The sequence below is a fragment of the Colletotrichum graminicola genome, assembly GCF_000149035.1.
Source record: "Colletotrichum graminicola M1.001 genomic scaffold supercont1.4, whole genome shotgun sequence".
Lineage (NCBI taxonomy): Eukaryota > Fungi > Ascomycota > Sordariomycetes > Glomerellales > Glomerellaceae > Colletotrichum > Colletotrichum graminicola.
In genome coordinates, this window is record NW_007361008.1 from 1165071 (window position 1) to 1185090 (window position 20020).

Genomic DNA, 20020 nt, shown 5'->3' on the forward strand with positions numbered 1-20020 from the left:
ACATTCTTGATGAAACAGCTCCGTTTCCATGCCTAGTGCGAAGCTGCGCGGTTTCGAAAATATATGTCAAGTTCCAGAGGAAACATTCATATGAGGTAAAGTAGTTCAATTCTTGGGTATCCGGCTAACAGTACCCTCGTGTGGTGTCAAAGCTAAAAAGTTTGGAAGCATGCCTGCCCATAATGCCAGGGACACCTTCCATGTCCAGAAAGAAAAGAAGAAAACAAGAGATACATCTATCCAGTAGATGTCGAAGAAGTCAAACCAGGTCGTTAACGTCGTAAGAAGAGGGTCGTAAAAAGAAAACAGCCTGCAACGCCAGAGTGTATGTACCTGACCGTCTACACCCAATTCTAAACCTGTATACCGTTTCTGCTCATATCACGTTTCTAACCCAAAAGATCAAGCGACGAGTATCGCCTCTCGGCACTACTCAGTTCGACCCGAACCCACCCGGAAAGCCGGAGCCGTTGGGGCGGCCAGAACCAGCAGGTGGCCCAGAAGGTGGCCCAGAAGGCTGGGGGGCGGAAGGAACAGAGCCGTTGGCGCCGCCGTCGGACTGGTAAACCTTGACCGAGTTGATTAGCCAGAAGGCCTCGGTGAAGGCCTGGGGGTTCGCCGCCACGTAGTCGGAGCACTGGGGCGCGAGTGCCTTGCACTCGGCGTTCTGGTCCCACACCTTGCCGGCCCAGTCGCCGCACAGCGCAATGTTGAAGACGAGGTTTTGCTGCTTGAAGTGCGAGGGGATGTCGCACCCGGCGCCTCCGTTGAATTTGGCCATAGGCTGGCCCCAAGAGGCCGGATTGGGGTTGCCTGAGCTGATGTCGCCGGGGATTGAGCTGCGCGGAAAGAACCACACCGAGATGGCCTGGCTGTTGAAGTCAAGGGCGTAGACGCCGCCTCCAATGGCGTTGAAGCCGTCGCCGTAGTTCTGGTTGCTGGCCGTATCCTGGCCACACCCTGTGAAGGCAGAGTTGTTGTTGCAGTCCTTGCTGTTGAGCTTCGTCGACGAGAGCGAGCCGTCGTTGTTGATGCTGCAGCCGGGTCCCGTGTGGAGCGTCACCGAGTTGGACTCCTGCGTGTTGACGCCCTCGATGATGTCGATCTCGCCCGAGTTGGGCCTGCGGAAGGGGCATGGTCAGTTGTCGGGTTCATCTCAAAGCTCAGAAAGTGGCGGATTGAATCGGAAACACTTACCAGTTGGGACCAAACATCCAGAACGCAGGCCATACAGCACAGCTACTCGTCGGCATGTGCTGAATGTCTGCGACGAACAGGCCAGTGTCGAAGGCCTTGTTCGACGTCACCCTCACCGACTGGCGGTTTTGGCCGGTGGTCTTTGAGTCGACGCCGAGGTAGATGCCGCCCCTGGCATATCCGGCAAGGCCCTGGTCGTTGGCCGTCTGCGCGCTCGTGTACTGCTGCGAGCCTCGCGTGGGGTCCGCCTCGTCGAAGAAGCTGAACTCGTCGAAGAAGTTGGAGGCGTCGTAGTTATCGTGGAGGACGTACTTCTGCTGCGCTTGGGCCGGTTCGGGCGCGCAGGAGAGGAGGAGGGCGGCGGCGCCCACCAGGAGCATCTTGATGTTTTGAGAAGGCATTTTGGTTGTGATACGTGATCGAGATCTTTGCGCGTGTTCTTCTTAGATATGCTTGCGCGATCCCTTCTCTTTTTGCCTTTCTTTTCCTATACAAAATTCTGAACGGGCTGGAAGCTAGGTGTGTATGTGTTTGTCTATGTGCGTATTGCTGGGATGAGGGAGATGTGTCTGAAAAGACTTTGACTCAGAATGAGACGAGAGTCAGTCAAGATGTATGAGATGCCGAAGAAGAAGAAGAAGAATGATGTCGTCAGGTCTGATGTGAGCCGGTCACTTCAGGTGGTTGGTGTGAAAGAGGTTCCCTAGTGTCGTTGTTGCGTCGCTGGTTTGCTTGGGCAAGAACCAGGGATGAAAGAAGGGCGGCTGGTCTGTCTTCCGAAGAATTTGAGAACCGATTTTCTGATTGTCCAAAGGAGTGGAAAGTCCAGTAGCATAAGTTGCGGCTGGGGCTTGGTATCGGTAGTGTCGACCGTTCTCGGTGGGGTTTCAACGTCGTGTCGAGTGAGTGGTGAGATAAGAGTGAATGACGGAACCCTTCTGGTTCTCTTTCGTACTGGTGTTTTCTTGGCTCTATTCAATAGAGGCTGACTTGACTCTAGACTTTTGACTCAGACCTGAAGCCTTGGGGGTGTTGCACTTGGCAATAAATGTCCAGATGAGGGAAGGTGGAAAGTGAAGTTGGAAGCGAACCAAGGGCGGAGGCGATCAAGGAGTGGGACCTCTGCGATGACGATGACTTCGGCTGGGGAAGGATTGAATAGGCCTACGTGCCTCGTAGGGGCTACGAAGTGAAGTGAAGAAAAAGAGAATGGGGGGGCCACAAACGGGCTGGAAGAAAATGTGAAAGAGGCTGAAGAGGAGTGGTTGAAGAAGACCAACACTAAGCACGACACATGGCAGGAATCAAGAGCCTCAACCACATGGGGGAATGCGGCCAGCTAAATACGGCTCGAGGAGGTCAGCAGCTGTGGTGGGGGAGAGAACAAGACTAACCCCCCTCCCCCGGCAACCGGACAAGATTTGGGGGGATCGTTGGAAGTGACCTATCCCATCTGATCTCTCTCTCTCTCCGTCTCGTCGCTCATATGTTCTACCGGGTTCGGCTCAAGGCCGCGTCGCCATAGGCACACAAAGGCCCAGCTCGCCTTGGGCCCGGAACCGTGGTGAGACTTCTTGCCCCCCCCTATCTTTTACGCGTACTTTTGCCATGTCGACGACTCCTCTGCGGACCTTGTTCGTGCTCCATGCTCAATGCTCCATGTTCCATGCAAGTGCGAGTGTGAGTGTGATTGCGCGAAAGAGCGTGCTCGAGGGTTCAGTGCCAACGAACGACAGGTCCTTGTTTCAATGGGTTTACCCGCCAAGGCCCGACGTTGACGGTTCATTGCCAGGGGAGTCCCCGGCAAACGGGCGCAGGCAGGCGAGGTGGGGAGCGAAGACGGGACGATTGAGGGAGACACCGGGGGCCAGTCCAACTCCCGCGATCTCGGTGCCGAGAACAAATTGCTGTGCACTCAATAATAGGTACCTTGCGTGTGGGGAGTGCATGGTATGGTATGCACAGTATCTACAGTATGATAGTACGTACTGGATGCCATGCGAAGCCGCCTCTACCCTACCTAGTGCTACGCTAGTGTACTGTGTCTACTACCGAGACAAGCACCCAAGTTGACGTGTGAGCGGGGTGGGCCTGTGCGGAATTTTTGTGGGAAAGAAGAGGAGAGAGATCAGAGGGACTGGAGGGGCATCTTGTAGGTGCTGTGCTGTATGTGCAGGTATATTCATCTACCGGTAGGAGGGGAGGGATCGTCAGTGTTCCTGGCCCTATAGCATGGGAATAAGGGGCAAACAGACGATGTGGTCGAGTCCAGATGGGACAGGGGGAGGGAATAAAACGAAGAAGAACCAAGGCCGGCAGAAGAAGGCTGGGCAGGGCGTGGGACTGGTCGAGAGAGGAAGGGAGAGAGACTGGCAGAGAGGGAGATGGCGAGTCGATTGGATGTTGGATTGGATGTCAAAGGTTCTAGACGTTGTGTGCGTGTGTGCATGGGCAATAATACCTAGTACATTAGGTATACATACCTGTATCCGTACACTAGCCGTGGCCGTTTCGAAACACAGGCCATGTCCGGTGCAGGGGTGGAGGGCGGGTGGGATGTCCAATCGTTCGGCCCCCGAGCTGGTGGGGCCCGTCAGTCTGGAGCACGCGACGCCCAATCGCCCTAGCGACGGCGGCTCTTTCCAGGTAGAGGTACCGTACCTGCATTGTCTCCTATGGAGAGGGAGGCAACGTACACAATTAGGTACAGGTAAGTAGATCTAGGTGATGCTACTGGTTGAGAGTACACGTACTGCACGGGGCCCAAAGGCGGACAGGGACTTGTATGGCACGACCAGTGCGCTTACGCAGTACCCGTACATACCTCTGTACAGAACCATCTCGCGCCTAACTGACATTCCCTCAAACTAATGCAACCTTTTTCTTCCCCTGACAGTAGGTGGGTAGGTGATTAGTAGGTAGCTGTATTCTCGGTCCCTGCGCTCGACTCGAATCGCTCATGTGGAATGCGCGGTGGACATCTGCCAGGGGGATTGCCACGGGTGGCTTGAAACATTCCCCTTCTCGGCGCGGCTATCCTCGCAGAAACATTGGCAACATTCGGAGGGGGGGGAGACGGACAGACAGACAGACAGACAGACAGGCCGTGGGCACTGGGCAGGCTGGGTTGAAACATTTGCCCAACCACACTCACGCTCACACTCACACTCACCCCCATAGGTATGCATCACCCGACGACCAAAGACCATTTGCGCACATGCGTATTGCGGACTCACCGCCCCGTTCGGGACTCATCTTCGGACTGGACTCAGCCTTCCCACGGTTGCTTTCCCTTCAACTCGCCCAGGAATGTTCGGTCCATAGACGACGAGCAGGGCGCCCCTCCCCGTTGCGTCTCATGTGCCAGGAGTCATGATGCCTCTTCCTTTCCTCCCTTCTGTTGAAGCGCGTAATTGGCCGCGATAACCTTGTGTTAATTAATTGCTCTGTTATGTGTGTATCTCCATCCATTGTGCTACGCCGACATCGCCGATTGGCCCTTCTTAAGGGGCAAATACACGGATTATTATTTTTACTTTATTTAGGTGGGGAAATCCATCCCATAAATAACTAGCGCATTTGCGGCCAATGCTCCACTTGTGCCCCAGGCGCGCGCGGCCAATTTGCCCACTTTGACACCTTCTACCTCGTCTCTCTCTACTCCTTGCTCTTCGTCGAATTTTTTTGTACAGTCGTCTCGTCCGTATCCATTCTGCAGTGCATTTACTCGGCCCATTTGCTCTTGCCTTGGCGAGCCATCCCTATAAGCTGATCTACACTAATCTACGGACATGGAGAGCGTGCTTCCCATCGCATCGCATCGCGTTGCACCCTGTCGCGAACCCCTCGCGACGCCTGGTCATCCAAATTACCTTGCACTGCACTCGTTCGATGACTCTTGCCGATAGCCGTCTCCCGTCACAAACCCTTTGAAAACTCTGGTGTACACTACTGTCCCGCCGGACATTCCTTCTCGGGCTTCGAGTAGGGACGAAACACGGTGTTGCATCCAATATCCTTCACCATGCGCCTACTGGATGCGGGAGGGAGATAGATACTTGACATGGCTAACGATCAGATCCCCCCCCCCCCCCCCCCACCTTTCTTACCCGCCGGCAACGGTGTACGCATCCGACATTGCAATCTACTACGTAAACCTCACACCCAAGGCATCATCGGATAAGAGACCCTCGGGAACATGCAAACGTGTGTGCCGCCAGTGCGGAACATATGCCGGCCCCATCTCCATCACCGAATCCAATCCTCCAGCGGCGGCGACTCGCGCTGTTCACCGACCGCTGAGCCATCCCGTCCGGATCCCCCCTTGCGTGGGGTTCGAGAAGCAGGGGGAACCCCTACGATCATCCCTAAAGCACTAGTGTAGTAACTGCCATCCGAACAGCCACGTCTCGCAGATCAATCTATGCGGAACCGCCACTTGCTGAGGTTAGAACCAAATACACCGGGTATTTAGGTAGGCGAATCAGGGTCCTCGACCCGGTTTACCAGACTTGTTCGTGCCCTATCGCCGAGGTCACTGGGGGACCCGGTGAAGCGTTTAGCGATGGGGCAAAACAGAACAGGGTGTCGCCACGTGTAAAAAAAATAAAAAATAAAAAGGGACACAAATCATTCTCGCTTCCCCATCTCAAGATTTATTTCTGGTCAGGAGCGGAGCAAAAGATCCGTGGAGAAGCGTATAGTAGCATACACTATACCTGACCAGACACGAAAATGGCTCGAGAGAGGCGAAAAGAGATTAGGCCCACGGTCGCGATGGTCACCTCCGAGGCGGAGCCGAAAGGGCGCCGCGCCACCGCCGGTAGACGTCTCTCCCTGGCCGGCTGAGGTCGCAGTGCCAGCCATAGTCCCCGGCCTCCTTCATGAACCAGACTTGTATTCCAAAAAAGAAAGGGGGGGATGGGGGGGAGAAAAAAGGGGAAAGAAGGTAAGTAAAAAGTAAAAAATAAAAATAAAAAAGGGCAAAAAGAATCTGCAACCCCCACACGTAGTCGGCCGGCCCATCTACAAGTCTATGTAGTGTACCAGACACCTGTCCCCTTTATCAACCTCAGTTGCTGATCATCCCTTCCCTGGTACAAGGAACAGCCTGGCATCGCCACCAAGCCCATCCCAAGCTCTTTCTCTCTCTCTCTCCCGCACCATCGTCAGGCCATGTAGAGGTGTCTGATCCACCTTTAAGCAAATCGGAGAGCAACAAATGTGATGATTTCCTCAGAGCGATCAGACAAGCTGATAATGCCCCCCTCTTGACAACCTAAGAGTACCGTGTGCGCTAGCCTATACAGGCTTAAGTTAATAATAGATACAGTTGTGGCTAATAGATAAGGGTATAGATAGAAGGAAAAAGTAGAAATAGAGGCGAAAAACAGAGGCAAAAAATAGAGGTAAAAAACAGAGGTAAAAAATAAAGGTAAAAAAATAGAGGCAAAAGGGATAGTCTTAGCCTATCTTAACCTAGAGCGTAGTAGAAGAAATAGGGTGGGATAGACTATTCTAGCCCTCCCTAGTAGAGCTGTTATAAAATTACCTATAAAAAAAAAGAGTCAGAAAAAGTTAGAAAAGGCTAAAATTAAACCTATATAGCCTTTAGATTATTAGGAGCACTACTTACTGCTAGACTATATAGAGCAAGAAGAATAAAAATTCTAGTTTTTTCTAGGCCTATAGACCCTTCTAACGTGTATATACGTATCTATTAGTTAGAACCCTATTACCTACTCTACTGTTAGGTTAACCCTATTAGTTATTGTGCACAGTACTCTCAGGGTGTCCAGGGGGGGGGCATTATCAGCTTGTCTGTAGACTCATTTCCTTGTGTCGCACAAGCTATTGATAAGCTATTGGCGAGAAGCGATTGTAAAGGATAGCTAGCGCGCCCTGCCGTTTCATCTCGGGAGGCCACTCACAACACGGGAGTCATCATAATGCTTTCTTTGGCGCTGGCCCTCATTGCGTTCGAACCGACACTCAGTCAATGGCTATATGAACGGGTAGTAAGGCATAATAAATTCGTAACGCCACTACAACGCAGGCCGACTGGTACCAGGAAGTGGGAAAGCTTGCGTCGGCTCTCGAAGCCAGGGGCTTCCCAAGCGGCCCTGTTCGCACCCCACCCATGCATCCTCCACACAAATCTTGCATCTGCCACGACGTACAGTGTCTAGTAGTGCAATGAAAGAAGCACATGGCTGTAAAAGGGAGAAAGAAAAATATATGAATAAGCACCATGTTGTTTTTGTACACATCGCGCCGTCGGAAACAACCTGCCCGAATACTCCTATCCCTGGATACTAAACTCCCTTCATACTGGCTGGCAATGCCGCCCCTGGTCCAAGCAACCGCCTCGCTGTACGGCTTCTACATTGTTCTTTCATAACGCTCATGATGCGTGGACGTCAGGGTGCCCTAAGCTTCTGGGCTTCGCATGCGTATCTGTGTGGTATACAAGATAGGTGCTCCTATCGAATAAGCAAGGCGTTGGAAGAGAAACACGGCCGACCAGCCGCTATTATGTGGCCGCGGATCGATGCGCAAAGGCGCACCAGGACCAAGTCTTTGCAAGTCTTTGGCCGTCTCAGAGCTTGACCTTTTGGCCGGTGAGCTTGAACCAGATGACGGCGATGAGGTCCTCCTTGAAGCGCTCCCACGGGTTGCGGTTCAGGTAATAGCTGAGCTCGCGGTAGTTGTACATCTCCCCCCAGCAGTCGCGGCCCCATTCGCAGCCGGCCATGTTGACAACGAAATCTCGGTCGTTTTGGTCGTAGTGAATGCGTGTGTTGTTCCCATTCTCGGAGCATGCGCCGGGCGGGAACGAGTTGATCATACGTTGCGGAAGGAAGGCTGTGTGCTTGCGGATCCATGGCTGGGTCTTGTACATCTGCTCCAGCGCGTCCTGCTCTTTGTGCTCCCATTCCATGTGCTTCTGCTCATAGGCGACAGGGTCCCACCAAACGTCGAGCATCCGGTCGGCCCAGTTGCCCTTCTTGACAAAGAAAGAGCCCAGGTTAAAGCCCGAACAGTCTTGGGAGAGTATCAGGTTGATGGATTCCGCCTTTCCGTCGCCGACGGGGCTCCGCGACTCCTCGTCTAGGTAAGGGTCGGTGAAGGGGTGGCTGATGTTCAGAGGGTTGTATTCGTTGATATCGCGGTAGACATGCTTGTTCAGGTCGTTGAAGATGTGGTTCTGTAGGGGATAGGAAAGTTCCATTACGTAGGTGTTCAGGTCGAGCCACCAGACCCTGCGTCCAGAGGTCAGCTTCATGACATCAACTCATGCGTGTTCAACATACCATTCGGCCTTGGGATACTTGCGGAAGGCCGAGCGGATAAAGTCGACCTTCTCCCAGCTCTCGCGCCACTCGTGTGCGTATCGTTTCTTGGTACTCATGTCGACAATCTCGAGATCGTACCCCCATCTGTTCGCGTATTTCTTCTTGTTCCGAACGCTGTCCCGTTCAATGGCCCATTCGCGGGCGCCCTTCCATTCCATGACACCACCCCCAACGTTGGCCGCCAAGATGATGACATACTTTTGGCCACCGCCAACGTGTCTCCGCCAGTGGTATACTAGAGCTGTAAGATGGTTAACGACAAGCACAGAGCGTGCCAAGGGTTTCCCAACATACGAGTATTGTAGAAGATGATCATGGCCAGGGAGAACAAAAGAAGCACCAGCAAGCGCAGCTTCATCTTCCTGCCCATGCGTGCGAAGACGCTCCGTATCCTTCCCACCAGCGGCATCTTCTGCGCCGGCCATGATGCTCGGCTTAGCTTCTCTTTCTCTACATAGTGGCTCTGGTGGTTGAATCGCGGCAGGCTACTCGATATCCGGCGCATGTGTCTCGTGAAGAAGCCTTGGTTCTGCGTGGAGAAGGACGGGTATCCGTTCATGCCGGCGGTTCTCATCTTGGAGGTTTCCCAAGGCGATGTTGCGCCGTTGGATGCTGAGAAGCCTCTGCTCGGACTCGATCGGCCGCTGGTGTTGATGGTGAGGCCAGGGCTGGCCCAACCGCCACCAGGTATAGGCGACGGGCTGCGCGAGAGCGACATTGCGTTATTGGGGGTGCCTGCAGCATTCGGAGAACACGAGATGTCAGCAAGCGGGTCCCTTACTTGTGTTGTCCAACCCGTATTTGTGTTGGTGGCATGTTGGGGCGGGGGTGCATAGGTGCGCCACGGATTCAGGCTGCAGGTCAAGAAGAGTAAGAGAGGACGGGATAGGACGTACCAGGAATCGGCGCGAGGCCAGGCTGCTGGCCGTGGACTCCCAGAAGTTGGGGAGAGCCACGGTGGCCTGGGCCGTCAGCGGTGACTGCGAGCTCGCCAGATGTAGATGAACGGCGGCGGTGATGAGAGCGTGCTGGCCTGCGATCGCTGTAGGACGAGGACGCGGCGGATTGCTGTGGTTGATCCAGAATGAAGGATTGTCGAGGGTTGTGACCAGATGGCACTTTACGAGCCGCCTGGTAACAACGCGATAACCACGATGGACTCGCTAAAATGCAATAGTGATTAAGTTGGCCGGGGGTCGACGTGTGCGGAAAAGGGGGTCCCCCCTCTCTTGCAGAAGAGCTTCTGGAGGTGTATGTGGAATTTGGGTGAGGCTGTATAGGTGGGTATGGCCAGGGGAAGGTTTTCCCACTTGTCATGCAGCCTCAAAGCGATGCCGTGACTCGGTTCGTTGGTTTTCCAAATCGAGGTGCGCCGACGGTACGGGGACGGATGCGAGCAGGAAAAAAGTTATTAGGGAGGACGAAGTGGAGGAGAGTCGCTTCCAGGCTGGGGTCGCTTTCCGTGGCGGGATGGCCGATTGGGGTCAAGAGGGCGTTCACACTGTCGGTGGCTGCAACACAAAAGAAGCGGCCAGACCACTTGCTGCCACTGGCGCGCGTGATGGTGGGGGAAAAGCGGAAAAAAGAGATGTTGTACCTACACGTATCGAGGGAGGAAGAACGAATGAATTGAATAACCAATCCAGACTAGCTACGGAATCACTGAGCCAAATTTGTCAGGAAGCAAGAATGGGCGAGTAAAGTGAAGCATCTCAGCGTGCGATGGGCAACGGGTCCAGGTTCAAGGGGGCCATGCGACCATTTGCTGGTGGTGTTGTCGATATTGCCCATCCCGCGCCTGCCAAACGGGAATTGGGCTGAGCCAAATACACAACATCTGTAAGGGAGAGAGACATTCCACTAGTAACCACCCAATTCCCCTATCAATGTCTGTCTGTCTGTCTGTCTGCCTATCCGTTCGTCCATCTCCTCACCAGAAAAATCAAGCCCTTACATTGTGACCAGGGGCTTCTCGCCCGTACACTATGTGGGATCAGAACTTCCCCCCCGCCCGTCCAATCTTTTTCTTCTTCTTTCGGATGGACGATGCTCCTCCTGGATGCCAAGACTGTAACGGAACCAGCGTTTGACTCGAATAGGTAGCTGACACATGGCGGTCATGCTGGTGTTGCACCACAAACTCAAGTCGAGTGTACTTCAAGACTCGCAGCCAATACTTTTACCTTTCAGGCTCTAAAACTCTCGCGCCTCAGAGCCAATGTCTCTAGGTATTCATATCGTCTGATTATCGCCGCGGGAACTACCGGTATGTCATAGGCCGGGATCTTGTCTATGGAAACGCAAACGGGAAACCAGTTTGGCCATTTCCCCAAGGGAGTGAAAGTCACAAACGGCCGACCTGTCCCCCCTGGCATTTGTGAACCTGTCACAAACGCTAGGGATGACAATACAACTGGCTGATGATAACATCACCCGAACACGAACCACAGGCGCTCTCCCGCCCAAGTCGGCGACGAGTCGATTGGCGCGCCCCCATTGGCCACCACGGCAGGTCTTACTTGCGTCGAACTGAACTGTCAGTGGACGTGGAGTAGGTAGTAGTGTTAGGCCACTTCATTCACTGTTCGCCTGCACGAGGACCTTTGCGTCTGGGGATGCGAGCCACTCAGTCAGCACTGCACGTCTCTCGTGTCGAGAGGCGCTTGTAATACGGATACCTCGCGTGCCAAGGCGTTGATTGCACTTGAAGAATCGGGTGGAACTTCCGCTTGCTCCTCTCGGTATTCCTCCCTCAGTCCGTATCGATTCTCAAATGAATCATGGCGTGACACCAGTAAAGTCAGCGCCCAAGAGAACAATCCGAGGCTTCCAAACTTCTACGGCGATCGCGAGAACAACGAGGTTTGTATCGCGCTAGCAACATTTGATTCGCGCGGTTTGCTTCCCTTGCTCCAGCAACGAGCAGTTTGCGCCTCCAACTGAAGCCCCCTCGACCGGTTTGTGAGGCGATTGGCTGCACAGCCACTGAATCTCGTTCACCTGCCCAGCACCTGAGACCGGACATGTCGGGCCCATTCAAGGCCAAAACAAGATTGTGAGGCTGTGGCATCGAGGGATTTGAGTTGGGCACGCAAATAGGTACTCCGTACTCCGTACATAGTTTAAAATCAGATGAGACGGACAGACGGAGTTGCCTGGGCTCTGTTGTGCAACCATCGTTAATGAGTCCCAACAGGTAAGCCGTGCAACTATAAATAATTGACTAGGTTGCTTGTGAGTACTTGTGTATGCCGCGATGTCTCATGATAACACCTTCCATGTGAAATCCCAACGACCAGACCGGGATTCCAAGCATCGATGTTGAAGAAGGCTACGTATCAGTAACTGGTTACAACGGGTAATAAATAAGGTGATTGGCTAATTTCGATGGCGCTCCAGGCCTCAATCGAAATGTGAGGGGGCAACAGCTCGAGCGGCAGAGCGGCAATCTCCCGTGGGTGCATCCGGGAACAGGACCTGTCTCGACCTCCACACACAGCAAGGTCACGTCACGGAGGACGGAAGGACACCTCACCACTTGTCAGACGGTCCAAACACTGATGGAAGTGTGCTTAAGTAATGCATCACACGCCAGCCACACCATCGCGCACAAGCCACTAACGCATGCTTAGGTCAAGCCACTCCACGGTACCCATTTCCCCGTCATCGACCACAAACCACAGACAACCTACTCGCCTGTCATAACGCTCTCGATGCTGTGATTCGCCCTCAAGAGATGAAGCGGCCGTCGGTCCTGGGGCTTCCAGCTTGAGGCAGAGCCGTTCCGGTTTCCAAGAACCGCGGCCAGATGAATGGCCAGCAACGCGGCCGCCTGTGCAGGCCCGAGAGATGGTCAGCGGCAAGACGGCCAATCAGAAGCTCAGGATGCCTAACTGGCGCCTACCTCATACTACCTCTGCATCGTCCAGCCAAACATCATGGAGCTTGGCCGCGACCCATGAACTAGAAGCCGCTGGCGGGTGAACGATTCCCAGTCATATAATGAAGCCGGCTTCTCCAGCCGGGCCGTTGCACTCCTGCTTGTTTCGTGATTCTAAACGTAGTCGAACGGTGGGTGGACATCCGGTTTCCCTTTTCTTGCTCTTATTGTACGCTTGTTCAAGACTTACAACCGAATATCTCGTTTGGGCGAGCTCGCTGTCAATCGTTTCGACGTCCTTTTGGGCCTCCCCTCTTTCGCTCTTTCCCTTCTTTTCACATTGCTCAAGCAGCCATCTTTCATTACCACAAATCGGCATCTTTTGACACGATCTTTGATAACAACAAAAATTCATCATCATCTTCTTCCTACAAACGTCTCATTCATCGGGTTCCATCAACTCGATTATATTTCTCCTGCCCATTTGCTTCGTCATTCTGAATTCGACTTGAACACATTCACTTGGCTACCCCATCGCGACGATACAGAGTTTCGACGACAACATTAATATGTCCCCAGTCAGGACCTCAGCGCCCCAGCGGCAACCCAACGAAAACCCACCTCACAACGAGAGAGATGATTGGGAAGATTGGGAGGATGAAGATGTCGTTACACCCATTATGGATGACGACCAAGAGCTTATTATGGACAAGACAGCGGCTCCCAGCCCACTGAGGCCGAATAACCCTCCTTCGACAAGGTATTCCCAGTCTCGGCACTCAGTCCAGAAATTGAGGCGTCTAAAATCACGCCAACGTCAAAAAGCGCAGAACGCAAAGGCTGGTATCAAGGTGGTGACGGACATGGCGACTCTACAACAGCAACAAGCTGCCCAACGAAGTCGGAACCTCGACTTGCACCAGCCAAAGTTCGTCGATGCCGCCGCTCTCAGGGCCCTCGAGGGGTCACCCAACTCTGCTTCCGTTGGCAACTGGAACTGGCTAAAGAAGAAAACCGATCAGAGCGGCAAGTCTCCTCAAAGTATTGGGCATAGTCCGCTTGAGCAAGACCTTTCCCCAGATGACCGACCGATCGTCATCGGCATCGCGTTGCCTTCCGAAATGGCCGGCAGGGAAATCAGCCCCCAGACAGCAGTTCTCGAACTGCCCCGTGACTTGCCGCCTACATATGACAACGCATCACCAGTGTCACGCAAGCCAGATACAGTCACACCCTTGACTCCTTCGCAGCAAAAATCGGTCTGGAGCCCTGACACACCGAACACGGCCTCCTCTCCATTCCAGTCTCCCCACCGCTCATCCAGCATCTACTCTCAAGCTACCGGTCTCGGAGTCCGCGTGGCTCATGACGCTCCCCCAGTGCCCTCTGTTCCATCCACTTACAAGCAGCAAGAAAGGGTGGTCAGTGTTGTCCTGAAAGACAATGACCACGATGACGATGACGGAGGCAGCCCGTGCACGTTGTTCGAAGAAGACGGAGCGGCTCCGAACCGTCGAAGGTCAACAAAGGTCAAAGAGGCAGCAGTGAGTCCGGACAGCGCAGCTACTCAGACACGTGGCTGGTGGGATCACATAACAACGCCCTTCCTAGAGAGGAAGAGTCCCGTTGTTCCGACCAAGTCCGGATCACAGTCTGCCAAAGCAACCGGCAATGGTGAATGGCTGAGTGAAAAGGATACAAATGCACCCGCCTCTAAAAACCAGGATGGGGTGCTCAAGACCTCCAAACCGGCACAGATCCAACCAACCGTTATTCAGAGACCAGGCCTTCCAGCATCGCCTAAACCATTCCACGGTGGTTTTCAAGCGCCGATCGTCAGAGTTCCTACACCTAGGAGAACTCCGTCGCCGCTCATGGACAGACGCGAGTCGTCTCCCGCGTCATCCTCTCGCTCAGCAACCCCGAGACTGCAAGTTCAGTCAGAGAAGGTTTCGCTTACCGAACTGAGCCCTGCTCTGTCAGAACAGCCACCACCATACTCGCCACCGCCGCAACAGCAGAAAGCTGTCAGATATCGAGCCGTTTTCCCTGTAGGCCATCCTCTGCAAGCACTCTACCCGCCCTCGCCTGGTCCGATATCCCCAGCCATCAATGGTACAATGAGTTCTCAAGGCGGCATCAACATGATCGATATTCCCCTAACGCCCACAGCTCAAGGCAACAACCCCGCCCAGGGCACCCATGGCCGTCTTCCAGAAAGACTTGCTGGTACATTTGTGCCCCAGGAGCATTTTCTTGCAGCATCAGGAGACGGTAGTCGGATCGAACGTAAACGCCGACGCCACGAGAAAGAGGAAGTGGCAGCTCGTAAGCTCGGCAGCTTCTGGAAGGGCCGCTGGTGTATACCTGCAAGCGGCTGCTACGGCCGCAGTGGCCGCGAGGGCCGCAAGAGAAGGCGCGTGTGCCTGGGCGTCTGCGGTGCTAGTCTCATCTTGAGCATTCTCATTATCGTTCTTTGCGTTATGCTCATCCCACGCAACAGCGCCGCCGCGCCAATTGACAGCATATTTGTCAACTTGACAAACTTCCCTCCCATGCCTACTGGAGTTCTCTCAGTAGTAGGCCCAGACAACACAGCGGCTGTAACCGGTTGTAGTAGTCCCTCGACCGTTTGGAGCTGCGCACTACCCAAGGAAGAGCACGAATCTGTGGCGCCGAACCGCCCAAACCAGCCGACCTTCATCATGCAAATTCAATGGGACAACAACACCCGCAACCTGTGGGATGTACCCAACGGCGAGCCCCCTCATCCTGGGTCTAGCACCCGTAAGCGGGATTTGAACTTTGGCGGAATCGTCGCCAGAGCTGGAGCGTACTTTCGGAGACAGAACCCGGCGTTTGCGCCAGATCCCTCTCCCCCATCCTTTGAGGAAATGTACTTCCTCGGAAACACAACGGATGGCATCGTTTCTAACGAGAAAGCCGGCGAGCCCACGCCTTTTTACCTGAGTATTCTAAAGTCCGCAAACGAAACAGTCGGACCTAATGCTATGGAAAAGCGCCAGAATTCTGGAGAGTCCTTCGGTGATATATCGATATCTTTGCCGGCTCCGGATCTCGAAGCAGACGGCACTGGAGCCCCCGCGCAACTCTTCCCTCATGCTGTACAGCAGCCAGTTCGTCTCTACGACCGCGGGCTGCAGACGGAGCATTACGGCTTCTACACTTACTTCAAGCGCACAATCTACCTCAAGTCCGTCACCACCCTCAACGGCACTGATGATGAGAGCAATGTGCCCCTCGACAAGGACGGTGGCGCCCGCCGTAGCGAGGCGAAGTTCCTAGTAACGTGGTCCCAAACGCGCTTCCTCGTGCAGATCTGGACCCGCTCCGAAAACAATACACAGCTCCTGCGCTCCAACAACGGCGAGGAACCAGGTACTATGCCGTATCCTGTCACAATCAAAACGGACACACACGGCGGCCGGTCGGGCGAGAAGTTTGTGTGGCACTGGCCCGTAAACGACCGCCAGGGCATCGACACGGCGAACCCGAAACTACTGCCCAACGACATTGGCTTTGGTGGCAGAACGGTGAACCCGCGCAAGGACAAGGATGCATCTTTCGGTGGGTTTGATGGTGGTACCGGCGGGTGCCGGTGTGAATGGGTGAACTTTGTCGCCCGGAGGGATAGTGGAAATTGATGAGATTCAAGAAAAGATTTTAACAAAAAAAAAAGTCGAGATTCAAGTCTTGAATATGAATATCGACGCGGATATGGGCATGGTTGGTCATGGATACGGGATTTGGCATCAGCATTGGCACATTACATGGATGGTATATGGGGGTTAAAGGAATTCAAAAAATGCATAGGATCTGCATAGTACCTTAATGAAATAGCGCAATTCAAGTCTTCCGGTAGATATTCCATTCGCATTGATCGACGGACTATCTGTGATAAGCCAATGAAGTGCAGAAACTCGAATACCTCGGGCCGCCGGAGAAGAAGTCAAGGTGGTTCATACCAACTGACCATAAAAAGGGGTGCAGGTGTACGACGTGTAAGTCGGTGAGCCTCGGTGTGGATAAGATAAAGATAAGATAAGACAACCTTCTCTGGAACCATCACCGCCAAGTCCCCCAACGTTCGCTCTCTCGAACACGTCCAGAACCTTCCAGATGCGCCCTCCCCTTTCAACCCTCGCACGATGGCGCAAACCGCCTGTACCTCGCCGCCGAGCCGTCTGTCACGGTAGCCCGACGCGCGCCGTCCGCCACCCCTTCCACCGCACCCTCCTGACCCTCGCCATAGAAACCTCGTGCGACGACACCTGCGTCGCTCTCCTCTTCAAGGACCCGGGCCCCCGCGGCCGCGCGACACTCCACTTCAACCGCAAGGTCACGAGCGACAGCACCGCCTACGGTGGCGTCTACCCGCCCGTTGCCCTACGCTCCCACGACGCGCACCTCGCGCCCCTCATCGCCGAGGCCATCGCGTCTCTGCCGCCTGTAGGAGAACACCCCGACAATGGCGACCCACCTTGCGGCGGCGGCACGGTGACAGTCGCCGGGATTCCGCGCCAGAAACCCACCTTCGTGACGGTGACCCGCGGCCCCGGCATGTCCGCGAACCTCGCCTCCGGCCTCGCGACGGCAAAGGGTCTCGCGACGGCGTGGCAGGTCCCACTCCTGGCCGTGAACCACATGCAAGCCCACGCCCTCACCCCGCGCCTGGTGTCCGCCCTCGACCGGCCTCCTTCTCCCGCTTCCTCGACTTCATCGGGCTCGGTCTCGACCTTGACCTCGTCTCCCATCCAACCCGAATACCCCTTCCTCACCCTCCTCGTCTCTGGCGGCCACACCCAGCTCGTCCACTCCCGCTCCCTCACAGACCACCGCATCCTTGCGACCTCGGCGGACGTCGCCGTCGGCGACGCCCTCGACAAGGCCGCCCGCCTCATCCTGCCTCCCGAAGTGCTGGCCTCCCACGGAGACGTCATGTACGGCGCCCTCCTGGAACGCTTCGCCTTCCCGGGCTCCACTGCCGCTTCGTCCTTGCCATCTCTACAAGACGTCGACTACGAATACACCCCGCCCCTCCGCCGCGTCGACGAGATCGCCACCTACACCTCCCCCTACTCCTGGACCCTAACTCCGCCTCTCGCCGCCTCCCGTGCCCTGTCCTATTCCTTTGCCGGTCTCGGCAGCCAGATCCACAAGATTGTGACCCTCAAGGCCGCCGCCGCCGACGGCAGTGGCAAAGCCGACCCAATCTCCCTCGAGGAACGCCGGTGCCTCGCCCGCGCCGCCATGCGTCTCCTGTTCCAACACCTCGCCAGCCGCGTCCTCCTCGCCCTCGCCTCCCAGCCGGAGCTCAGGGACGCTGTCAAGACGCTCGTCGTCAGCGGCGGCGTCGCCAGTAACCGCTTTCTCATGCACGTCCTGCGTAAGACTCTCGATGTCCGCGGGTTCGGGCACGTCGAGCTCGTGGCGCCCCCGCCGGCGCTGTGTACGGATAACGCGGCCATGATCGCCTGGACGGGCATGGAGATGTACGAGGCCGGCTGGGAGAGCGAGCTCTCCGTGCATCCCGAGCGCAAGTGGTCGATTGACCAGGAGAGCGACCAAGGCGGAATCCTCGGCCTGAGCGGCTGGATAAGAAGAGACGAGTGTAAAGTAAAAAAGCCATGATACCCCCCCTCCTGTACCTGATGTAATATCACCTGTGCCATAATTTTAGAAGACGACAAAAGGCGTAAAGAATGAACTTGTATCATGGTCTAGTTTACAAGTTACATGACACCAGCACCCTTTCTTGAGTACTGATGCCTAAAGAGACAGCTTGGCATTGGCAGCCCGCGTTTCCTCCTGCAGCTGCCCTTCCTCCCATCATCGCCTGCCGTACCGTGACCGCTCTATCCATTCCGACACACAAGAATCAATGTCGTTCCTTGTTTCTCCTGCACCTCATCGGGAAAACGGGGTAATGCCGCTGGTCCTGCTCAGCCACGCTAAGACACCGGCTGAGTTCAGTGGTTTGTATAGAATTCCATGATCTGAATGAGTTCAGCGACGATTCATCGCAGTCCCTTCCCCTCAACATCTAGTCCAAGTCGGCCGTGACGTTGGTGAACTCGCCCTTCTCCAGCTTCGTCTTCCAGAAGATGGGATTCGTGTCATTGAAGCCGTGCTTGACCCAGCCCTCCTCCTTGACGTGGTACAAGTTGATGAAACCACCAGAGAAGGCGTCACGGTGCGTCGCGGCCAGGATACTCCGGCTTCCGAGGTCGAGCGCCTCCTGGTCCGTCAGGTCGTAGCGGTACTCGGCATCCAGGACACCATAGGCGAAGGTCTGACCACTGCCAACGCAGAAAAGGTTGCCTGGCAGGCGGGTACCATCCGAGTCAACGTAGTAGAGCGCGGGGCCCTCCTCCTTGGTGACACCGGCACACATGGTACCCATGCTGAGGCCCATGCCCTTGTACGAGTAGACAAGGTTGGCGAGGATCTTGGAAGCGGCGGCGACCGAGATGCGGCGCTTGTGACGGAGCTCATGGAGGCGGCACTGCATACCGAGCCAGGCGAGCCAGTATTGGCAGTCGGCCGCACCGCCGGCCATGGTCCCCAGCAGCACCGAGTTGATCTCAATGACCTTCTTGACTGTTTGCGAGGCGATCCAGTTTCCGGCGGTGGCACGGGAGTCGGTGGCGACGATAATACCACCCTGAAAGCGGAAGGCGAGGGTCGTTGTGCCGTGGGCAATCTTGATGGGGCAGTCGGGGTTGGATCGGTCGTCCGTTGCTGCGCGGAGCCACGAGGAGGGCTGGATTGAGGGGTTGTATCAGTATCACTGGTTGATTACCCCAAAGTATCGAACGGAGGGGGTATAGAGAAGGAAAACTCACATGTGCGACGGGGGGCATAGCAAACTTCAACGACAAAGGCGGTGCACCACCCATGAGCTCGAGGTCCTCCTGCTCATCGTCTCTGAAGGCGTTGTGTTGCTCGAACGCCGGGCGGCTGTACTTGGCTACAAGGCTGTCCATCTCGGCGGTCGGCGAGCAGGGTACCTAGGCGAGGTTGTTTGGGTATACAAGGTCGATAGAATCAGAGATGTGGGATTCTGATTATTCTTCTGGTGACGGTCGTGGAAAGGGCGGGTGAGGTTGTAGTTGGAATGCAAGATGGGGCTCTTTGAGGTTGACTTGGGGCGTACGGCAGCTCAGGCAGCTCCATGCTCGCGTCACGGCCAGCTTCAGCAGGGAAACTGCGTACCTAGGTAGCTGATTGATGCCTTATTGCCTGATTCGGATTTGGTAAGTGCTGCTGCAGGTACGAACATGGCCCGCGGGTGCTCGTGGATTACATAAGCTAGCATCTGGCTCCCTTTTCAATTTCGGTCACCAAGTGTGATATTGACAGACTTATTGTGTATTGTCCGTACATTTCCTTTTGAGAATGCCTTCATTAAAATCCAGTGCTACACGTCTCGATTCCTCTCAAATGGCGTTACAGCAGTGTGGCCCTTGAGCTGGCAAGTGCATTGAGTTGACGGTCGTCGTGTCGCAATCACCAATAATAATACAACTATTCGTCACGTTTGATATCGTGAATTGCTTCCTAACTA

The 20020-nt window shown here is 54.9% G+C and overlaps 5 protein-coding genes across 5 annotated transcripts; 2 read left to right on the forward strand and 3 right to left on the reverse strand.

Moving 5' to 3' along the window:
- Nucleotides 1-433: 433 nt before the first annotated feature.
- On the reverse strand, nucleotides 434-1598 carry GLRG_01652 (tat pathway signal sequence; the record flags this gene model as incomplete). Its single annotated transcript, XM_008092337.1, has 2 exons — nucleotides 434-1121; nucleotides 1198-1598. The coding sequence occupies 2 exons, from the start codon at nucleotides 1596-1598 to the stop codon at nucleotides 434-436; spliced, it is 1089 nt and encodes a 362-aa protein (XP_008090528.1).
- A 6197-nt stretch (nucleotides 1599-7795) lies between these two features.
- GLRG_01653 (galactosyl transferase GMA12/MNN10 family protein) lies at nucleotides 7796-9270 on the reverse strand (the record flags this gene model as incomplete). Its single annotated transcript, XM_008092338.1, has 3 exons — nucleotides 7796-8459; nucleotides 8511-8793; nucleotides 8847-9270. The coding sequence occupies 3 exons, from the start codon at nucleotides 9268-9270 to the stop codon at nucleotides 7796-7798; spliced, it is 1371 nt and encodes a 456-aa protein (XP_008090529.1).
- A 3731-nt stretch (nucleotides 9271-13001) lies between these two features.
- GLRG_01654 (uncharacterized protein) lies at nucleotides 13002-16097 on the forward strand (the record flags this gene model as incomplete). The annotated part of the gene is made up of 1 exon (XM_008092339.1): nucleotides 13002-16097. The coding sequence occupies one exon, from the start codon at nucleotides 13002-13004 to the stop codon at nucleotides 16095-16097; it is 3096 nt and encodes a 1031-aa protein (XP_008090530.1).
- Nucleotides 16098-16572: 475 nt separating this feature from the next.
- On the forward strand, nucleotides 16573-18084 carry GLRG_01655 (glycoprotease; the record flags this gene model as incomplete). Its single annotated transcript, XM_008092340.1, has 1 exon — nucleotides 16573-18084. One exon carries the CDS (start codon nucleotides 16573-16575, stop codon nucleotides 18082-18084), a length of 1512 nt encoding a protein of 503 aa, XP_008090531.1.
- A 412-nt stretch (nucleotides 18085-18496) lies between these two features.
- Nucleotides 18497-19439, reverse strand: GLRG_01656 (proteasome A-type and B-type; the record flags this gene model as incomplete). The annotated part of the gene is made up of 2 exons (XM_008092341.1): nucleotides 18497-19216; nucleotides 19299-19439. 2 exons carry the CDS (start codon nucleotides 19437-19439, stop codon nucleotides 18497-18499), a joined length of 861 nt encoding a protein of 286 aa, XP_008090532.1.
- Nucleotides 19440-20020: the final 581 nt, after the last annotated feature.